The 9643-nt window shown below is 37.4% G+C and overlaps 1 protein-coding gene across 1 annotated transcript; it reads right to left on the bottom strand.

Annotated features, from left to right (window-relative positions):
- Positions 1-1950: 1950 nt before the first annotated feature.
- Positions 1951-7255, bottom strand: LOC128229362 (uncharacterized). The gene is made up of 8 exons (XM_052941246.1): positions 6544-7255; positions 6106-6231; positions 5689-5835; positions 5442-5576; positions 4562-4612; positions 3744-3805; positions 3297-3387; positions 1951-2390 (listed from the first exon to the last, which is right to left on the bottom strand). Exons 1-8 carry the CDS (start codon positions 7054-7056, stop codon positions 2211-2213), a joined length of 1305 nt encoding a protein of 434 aa, XP_052797206.1. The 5' UTR covers positions 7057-7255; the 3' UTR covers positions 1951-2210.
- Between the last annotated feature and the right edge of the window lie 2388 nt (positions 7256-9643).

Raw genomic sequence — 9643 nt, 5'->3', positions numbered from 1 at the left:
TCAACTGTTTTAATTGAAAGGTTCAGTCAAGGCGGGGAATCCACGTGACCAAATGGTTGGTTTCAGTGCAAGACGGCGTCACAAAAACGCTCGACTCGAGCCGAAAATCAACGTTATATCTATAATTATGATAGTTTCTTGGAATTTAAACATAGCCTATCATATGCCTACCTACCTAGTGTGTATTTACATATCCATATTTTCCTTGAAACTGTTACCGTTTTCGAGAACACTTCTGCAATGTTTCCAACATGTACACAATCCGACTGGAAGGTTACAGTTCCATTTATCATTTTGGCTCAGATTTAGTAGAAAATGAGATAAAAGTTCAGGAAAACCGCATAAAACACTTAAGTTTTGTTTACATATAACAGGTACGGGTATTTGTGAACAAATATATTAATGATTTTAAAAGATATGAGAACGAAATGAAAATGATAGGTTGCAGCTCCGATTTTTACAAAGATAGGTTGCAGTTGTTTTGTAATGTCAACATGCCATAACCTCATTTTCCGCTAAATCTGAGCCAAAATGATAAATGGCAATGTAACCTACCAGTCGGATTGTGTATTGAGCCGTGGGTTCAGTGAAAGTGCGCCGTTACAATGGGTTTTCACACTTTTATGATTGCCAATTAAAGGTTGTCAGTACAATGTTTGTTTCTTTTGTTATACAGCGCCGATAATTGCGGGTACAATTATAACTAATAAAGACTAATTAAGGCAACAGAAATTGCCAGTTTTAAACATCAGTTTGCAAGAATTGCAACAAACACACATCGTTTATTTAATATATGCTCGATTTATTTTGGTAAATAAACTGTTCTGGAAAATACTTCTGCTCGATTTATTTTGGGAAATAAACTGTTTTGGAAAATATTTCTTCTGTTGCTTTTAACTGATTTAACTGCCGATCTTTCAAATTTCGTTCATTATTGTTTACATAATTGTTATAAATGCATAGGTCTTTAACACCTTTTGAAATTTCACAGGATTTTATATTGCGATCTATTCGAACTTCACGGGATTTTTCAGTTTTATGGAAGATATAACGTCATACTGAGCGCTCATATTCAAGTATTTATTAACAAATTATAAACTAATGAGTGATTAATTTAAAAAAAAATATGTTTAAATCATGGTCCGGAAGATTCCGAAGATGGTCCGTAATGTCCCTAAATCTGGTCCGTAGTGTTCCTAAATCTGGTCCGTAATGTCTGGTCCGTAATGTCCATGGTCCGTAGTGTCCGTAATTCCCGATAATATATATTTTTACTTGAATAAAAGAAGAAGCACAACAATCATGTCAATGTCTCAGCTGAGAGTTTCCCAGTTTAAAAATAGTGACCAATAGTTTTGCAGTTTAAAAAAAGCGTGGAATGGTTTTTCCAAACACCTTGCAAGTCATGTAATCGTTTTGACACACAAAATTGTCAATAAGTGTTGAAGCAACTCGCTGACATTTTCAGCAAAGTAATCCTCTTTCAAAAGTTTTCATTGCTCAATTTTATCACCGATATTGATCTGTCCGGCTCTGTGTTGTTTTCCAGTAGTATTCCACTTTGTTGTAATGTCGTTTTTTCTGGTAAGCCATGAATTATGTATATTTGTTGTGTGAAAGTCACGTGATGAGAACATATAAATATGCCGATGCCATTTCAAACTTATTGGAATTTAAGTACTTAGTAAACCCCAGAAATTTCAAATTGGAAAAATGCGCATAAACTTCGAAAGATGCGTGTGTTGTAAGCGGTGTGATACATCAGTAAGTAAGATTCAATGTGCTGTACACAACGATATCAATTCTTTGTAACTTTCTGACAGTTTTCTTTTTTTTTGCAATTGTATCATCTAGTGTCTATTCACTTTAAAACGTACAAAACAAACTCAAACTACCCTGGCAGGTATCTATACAATCATGTAAGATTTATGTAAAGTGCACACAGCTAAACCACTTTTCTTTAATAAGTTTATTTATTTGAATAGAATCAGAAAATTGCACAAACATTAAATTGAGGTCACAGAAAACCGAATAGTTTTTTATGTATTTTTAGCGCCCATTTTAAGTTTCAATGTCAATATAGGGAACAAATTTATTCTCGCATTTCCAACATTGACAGCCGAGTGGTTTATTTCGTTTACATGAAGAAACAATGTATTATTTGTATCCGACGATAAAACGTTTTGAAATTACGGCATCGTAGAAAGGTTTTACGATTCGTCGACGTCGTTAAGCAGCTGCTGGTAGCCGTCCTTGATGACGGCATTCCGGCGGTGACGTTTATAGCACGTGCAAACTGCAATGGCGAGCACGACCGCTGTTACCATGGTAACCACGCTGACGCCCACCAGCGTTCCTAGTTCTCCCTCATACAACCTTCCTGCCTGTGGCTGTAAAGTTTATGTACTTATAGTGTTGTCTAAAATAGTTCGGACAAACTTTATAACTTTCCGACAAATAAAGACAAGCTCGCGGTAAAAGGGAACACGAGCTCGTCAATAATATAATTATTATTATATTAATAATTTAATTAAATATTAACATGAAAGGTTGTCGCTTTGACTTACAGAAAGGCTCAGTAACACGGTTAACTTGTCGAGAAATAGGGTCCAGGGTCAATCACGAAACGCTCAGTAACACGGTTAACTTGTCGAGAAATAGGGTCCAGGGTCAATCACGAAACGCTCAGTAACACGGTTAACTTGTCGAGAAATAGGGTCCAGGGTCAATCACGAAACGCTCAGTAACACGGTTAACTTGTCGAGAAATAGGGTCCAGGGTCAATCACGAAACGCTCAGTAACACGGTTAACTTGTCGAGAAATAGGGTCCAGGGTCAATCACGAAACGCTCAGTAACACGGTTAACTTGTCGAGAAATAGGGTCCAGGGTCAATCACGAAACGCTCAGTAACACGGTTAACTTGTCGAGAAATAGGGTCCAGGGTCAATCACGAAACGCTCAGTAACACGGTTAACTTGTCGAGAAATAGGGTCCAGGGTCAATCACGAAACGCTCTACGTTCGCATGAACTATACTTAAAGACATTAATTGCTTCAAAAGTCTATAATCTCCCAAAGAACTCCTGTGCGAGTTTTTTCAGCGCGGCACTTGTAAAGGTCAAGGTCACATCTATTAATCACGTCCACTGAGATTGTAAACTATGCTATTAGTCATAAGTTGCTTCCTATTCTGTTACAAAACCTACATTTACGAAATTCACCAACCCTAAGAACAGCGATGTACGATTTGTGATCAATGTCACATTAGGAATTAATACTAACTAGGTTATCTTACCGTAAGCAGGGCGAGACACTTGTTGGGATCCAGGTCACATCGGTCAATGAGGTCATCAACCACGGAAGTAAACCACGACCAGGGACCGAAACTGAATTAAAAAGCTAGAACCTCCAGGGTAACTGTTACACAATCATGCCAATGTTGGATGCCGAATGGCTTATTACGATCAATATGGGAATACAATTCGGCTTGTTTTATGCCACTCTTTATAGTGTAACTCTTTATATTAAAGAAGCAATGCGTCCCCAACAGACACTAGATGTCAGTGTAACTGCACACCTGTGTTCGATTTCGACGTCGGGTTGACGGTGAAGTTTTGGTGGTTTTTCACATAGGTCGACGCTGTGACCTAGACCCCACCTTAACTTCCAACGTGGCTGACGTGAGATTTCTTATCGTTATTGAAGTATCTACTGAAACTGTTTTACGAACGACAAAACTTACCCGTTGAAGGCCTGTATCTCACTCGGACACGAGTTGGTCACGCAGATAAGTCCTCTCGTCATCTGGTAATAATCATTTAGAACGTACATCAGAAAAACGTATAAAATTGGAGCAAATTTGCTTTTTGTAGATCGCCTTAAAGCGGATAAATTGTTCCTTTTATTCATTTTGCCACTCTCAACCTTTAAACACAACTCCAGGAACAATATTCTAGGTAGTGATGTAGAAATTACTGTTCGCACGCTTCCGGTTGAGGCCTCTTAAAGGTACACTTCTATACTTCATCAAATACATTTAAACTGAAATGATATGACAAATGTGATTCGAAGAAGCATTTTGAAGTACATTCCAAATTAATTTTATGTTAACAACAACTCTTTTTTCCAAATTATTGCGAAAGAAATACTGCATTAATGTATGAAGTTAATTTTAAAAACGAGACAACTTTTAGATTGTAACATAATTATTAATCTCTCGTATTTTATAAAGCTAAAAAATTAGTGTTTAGTTTTTGTCTTAAAGTTTGACGTTGTCGAGTTGCTTTTCTGAGAGCTCGACATTTGTGTTAGGTCGGCAACGCATTTTACGATGTAGTATGGCCTAATAAATCACACGGTATTTTTGTTAAGACATGGCGACTTTGCTCATAAATGACAGTTTTTAGACATTATCATTGCACTGTTGAAGTTATCCTATGAAAGATTCTTAATAAAACAGCCCACGTTATTTCGGCAAGCTATGACTATTAGATTCATATGAAAAAGACAACTACCTTTAAAGACTAGAGTTACGCCATCGGAAGCAATCAGAAGACTTACATGTTCCTCAGGAGACTTACAGATGTCTTCTTTCGCATTCTGTAGGCTGCTCTGGAAACAAAATTCACAATGTAATTGTTTGTCCTGTAAACTCTTTTAGTGTCGGTTCAATTAGATAGGATTTCTGTTAATTGTGTTGATGTTGATTATGTTTGTTGTTGTTGATGATGATGGTGGTTATGGTAATGGTGGTTCCCTTTGTTTGTTTGTGTTGTTGTTTTTATTGGCGATGGATTGTTTGTTTGTTGTTGTTGTTGTTGTTGTTGTTGTAGTTGTTGCTGTTGTCGTCGTAATTTGCGATGATGTTGGTGATGTTCTTTCTTCGTGTTTTTGTTGTTGTTATTAGCGATGGTGGTGATGATGATGGTGGCGATGCCCATTAATACAGGTGTGTGGAATCATGTATTGAATCCACCCATCGCTTGAAATGGGACACCAATGGATGGAATGGATTTCAACCGATCATAATTCATAAGTTTTCTTAAAAGTTAACATTTTACCAACATTCGAAACACTTCACTGCGAAGATAAAATTACATATCTTGACCTCCATATAGGAATCTACATGTGCAAGTATTATTTGCGTGCGCCGCATCCGCAAAGGGATGTGCATGTATTCATTTATCTTATGGAGTGCGTTTATACTGTTGTCATTAGATGGACCAAGTCGTACGTGTTTATCAAAGCTAAAAGTCGAGGTTATGGTTTCGCTGACGTTATCATGCAAAAACGTTGGAAACAACTCAAACAATGTTCAAGCGTTTCACATGAAGCTTGCGTATGCATCCGCTTAACTGTGTCGAAATATCTACCGTACGTCCGAGTGCGGAGACTATTACCAGTAAACGTCAACGTCCATCTACCGCCAAAGTTAATTTACCTCGTTTCTCCTCATGATGTCAGCCAGTGTGACGTGTAGAGCGGCGAGCGCGTGCTTGTAGCATTCTGACGTCAGAGATGGGTTCTGCTTCAGGTCACAGATGAGCTGCAGGGCGTCCACTGTGTACTCCATTTGCTGTAAAGATAATATGAGATATTATAGTTAAATGCATGCATACAACGGGATTGGATACTGGTATGGAAGTTAAAAATGAACACAGATTTAGGTTTAAATTAATAAATCTTACCAGGAATGCGTCACAATCCCTGAAGTTCTCGATGACAGTGTCGAGACATGGGCGAATCTCGGGGCGGCACATATCTGCCGCTATCTCAGAGTTCATCACCATGTCAACACGCTCAACGACCAACGCTTCCCAGTAGTCAAAACGGTCCTGTCGGGGTGGGACAGAGCTTTAATGTTTTAGGTAGCGTGTGTATACTTACATTTAAAACTTCAGATCGTACACGTGTATCACTTTTAATATGAGGGTAACAGAGTGGTCATATTCCTTACAATGGATGAGAATCAATCAGCTTTTATTGGATTTAGCCAATAAAAATAAAAACAATACAATGAGTTTTCTGTATAGATGTATTTGAAGTAAATAGATATCAGTATTCAAAGTGTGCTTCTCGCCGATCATTGCGTATTGCAACATTACCTGTAGACACCAGCTACCCCGGGTACAGCCGATCATGAGGGCGTCAATAACGGTGTCGGAGAACAGGACAGAGTAAAGATCCCAGAACGATACATCCACCAGATCAGCCCCAACTGAACAGAAATTCTGGAACATGGGTAATTTACACGGTTTATAAAACTTTTGTTGACCTGTCATTGTTTATTGTATCCACGTACAGAAAAGAGGTTTCATACCATTACCAGATCAGCTCCGACTGAAACATGGACAAGTATATAACATATTGGTCTGCGAACTAGGAGATTATGATATGCAACCTTTAATAATATGTAAATTTCATCATTGCACAACATCTTGACGTACGGTATCAGGTAAAAGCACGGAATAAAGTGTATTAGAACCTGACAACTCTTTGCCAGTACATAGCCTGCATCTTTTACAAATTAATACTATGTGTACCTGTAGCACAGCTTCTGAGAAGCACCTGGTATCCTCTACGATCGTTGTTATCCAGTTTGGTGACGTCGTTGAGGACGCTGACGAATCGGATGACATCATAGAAGAGTCCCCACTTCGTGACGTTGATTTCGTTGAAGATGTTGACGACAACGTCGATGAGGATTCCGACGTAAATGATCCAGACGATGATGACGACGGGGAAGAAGGAGATGACGTATCATCTGTTGCATCATTGACCGTTTCTGATGTCAATGAATCAGTTACGTCATTAAAAATCTTTTGTATCACTGTATCATTTGTTGCATTTGTTCCATTATCTGCAGTAATATTCTTAATGGCATCAATTGCGGCGTCGTCATTTTTATTTCCTGTACCGAACATTGCCGCCATAAATTTATTAAACATATCACCGAAAGAGTTACCGGTCGCTTCATCACGTTTCAGACGTTCACCGGCAACGCATGTTGACGTCAGAATGACGAAAACAATCGCTAATGATAAAACAGTTTTCATGATTTAAGTTTATTTATTTTCTTACTTATATATGGTGTAATGCAGCAACGTTTACATGATGAAACTTCTTCTACTGTTTAGCACATTTCCAAAGTTCAGTCATAATACGAGAACTGGAAGCCAAGATAATTCAACAATATTTGCAGTCGCAATTGGCATATAAACAATCATATGAACATGAGAAATTTCCGTTCGACTGTTTCACATTGATTTTGTGGACATATAATTACGAACAGATTGTCGTATACAAAGGCATTGGTAACAGATGGCCTCGGGGTTAGAAGCAGGGAAAGCCCGGTTATGACTGGGCTATAGTTGCATTGTGAGGTCTATTAGATTATTAGTCAACATACATTCAACCATGGAATGAAAAGATAACAACAAAAGATGTAAATGTTTTGAGCAAAGTAATATTACCTACGTTGACCGAAATTAATGCACATTTTTAAAGAGTTTACGATAAACCCATCATAAACATGGTGGTTGTCTAATTTTGTATTATTTGGGTATCAAGGTCTGACACGAATTATGGTTTGACACGGCCGTGCGGCTATCTCGACCTAAATATTAGTGACATGAGATCTTAATTAAGGTATGACCACAAATGTCCGAAGTGAGAGTGTGGCGTCGAAAGTCGAAATCGAATGCTCATTATTCAGTGAAATCAGTGATGTTAAGCGTATGAATTGCTGGATTGATTTTTTTCTTCAGGAAATGTTCATTTAATAAACATATGGTATCCATATAATTTCATTTGATGTGGTTAGCATTCCCAAATGTCTGGAGTCGATTTTAGCAATGAAACTCCGTCACATTTTTAAAGTTTTGCGACGGAATGAAATCGAAATGTAATGGAAACAGCATTTTTTTCGTTTTTAAGTTCCTTATTGGCTGCTGTTATTTGTTAACTTGTTGTTAGCTACGAACGATCTCCCTAAAATTCTGATGTCGCCAAAACAGCCCTGGACATCCAATAATTATACCTTACAAATGTAGGAGATGGAAAGTTACTTAATTAAGGCCACAACTTAGTAACTTGAGGCCAGAACTTAGTAAATTGTTAGTAAATTGTGGCCACGATTAACTAAGTTGTGGCCACAAGTTACTAAGCTGTGGCCCCACAATAAATAAAGTCTTGCGGATGTCACCTCTGTGCCACCGTACTGTGCCACCGTAAATTTCAAGCATTTTCAGTTGGCTCCAGGTCTGTTAAAGAAATAATTTCACTATAGTTATAAATATATAAATTTCGTGATACTTTTTAGTAAGATAAATATCATTAGATTATAACAGGCTTGGAAGTGCCCAGAACTGCCTAAATAATGTCTTCATAGTAATCAGAGGCACAATATAACTAAAAATATTGACGCTTCTCCAAAAAGTTGATCGAAAATCCTTATGTACTATATTAAGAATCAAGCTTGACAATCGTTCATTGATTTGCTGAGTTGATTTTCCAACGATTATTAAGAGCGTTATATTAACTTATAAGATAATACATTGTATAACTGTTTTCACAATCGTTTTAAAATGAATACTATGTCAATCGAATTGGTATGCTGTTGCGCGAGAGTGTGGGCTTGTGTTGTTGCTTAAACCGTAGAAAACTCACTTGTCCGGCTTAGTGACCACCAACCAATGCAGTCTCATGTAGTTGTCCTTTACCATTTAATTATGGCACTGAGGTCAAAAGTGGCCCCGCCCTTCGAGTCCCTGTTTTTTATAACTTATGCAGTGAAAACTTTTAAAATCTTCTTTTCTAAAACTGCAAGGCCCAGACTGTTGATATTTGGTATGCAGTATCATGCAGTGATATCTTATTCAAATTACAATGCATGCCAATATGGTTGAAAATGGCCCCTTTCAAGGGGTCCCTGCTTTTCTAAATTCTTAGATAGTGAAAACATTGAAAATATTTGTTTCTGAACCGCAAGCCACGGTACCTTGATTTTTGTCATGCAGCCTCATAAAGTGGTCCTTTACCCAGATGATTAAATAATGAATCTGGGTTCGGAGCCGGCCGAGCCCCGGGGTCCAAGTTTTCTATATACTTATAAAGTAAAAACTTTGCATTGCCAACTTTGGAGAAAACCGCTGAAGCGAAAGTGCCTATAGAGTTATATAGGGAAAATATGGTTAAACTGTTCTCACGAATTAGTCTTTCAACAGATCAACTTACTTCCTACATATAAAGTAAGTAAATAAGTAAGTAAATTGTTTATTACCGTGACATGTGTATAAACATAATACAAATTCATTAGTTAAGTATCAAACAGATAACACCCGGCCCAATGGGCCTATAGGTTACCAATTAGAAAAAAGTTACAATAATTCAGAGAATGCATACTAATACAAAACAGACATATATGAATATTAAACATTCAGATATCATGAGTATATGATGTGCACTATAATAACAATAGCAAATATTGGAATTTCAGTATAGTTTAGCCGTGGAAATTAGCTAATTGAAAATAAATAATTATGATGTCAGAGATAGTAATAAATAAGACATCAATGCGATAACGCTAGTACTTATCATGGAGATGTATTATAAAATATATAGCAACCTTCTACGTCATGCATT

This window comes from Mya arenaria, chromosome 1 (assembly GCF_026914265.1).
Source record: "Mya arenaria isolate MELC-2E11 chromosome 1, ASM2691426v1".
Taxonomy (NCBI): Eukaryota; Metazoa; Mollusca; class Bivalvia; order Myida; family Myidae; genus Mya; species Mya arenaria.
This window is presented reverse-complemented; position numbering and strand designations above follow the sequence as displayed.

What these genes read in the sequence shown, in the direction of transcription:
- LOC128229362 (XM_052941246.1), bottom strand. Translation starts at nt 7,056, where the DNA reads ATGAAAACTGTTTTATCATTAGCGATTGTTTTCGTCATTCTGACGTCA. An exon ending in GGGGTAGCTGGTGTCTACAG is followed by an intron (nt 5,836 to 6,105) that starts GTAATGTTGCAA and finishes CCACCCCGACAG; the next exon opens with GACCGTTTTGACTACTGGGA. An exon ending in GAGATACAGGCCTTCAACGG is followed by an intron (nt 3,388 to 3,743) that starts GTAAGTTTTGTC and finishes TTTTTAATTCAG; the next exon opens with TTTCGGTCCCTGGTCGTGGT.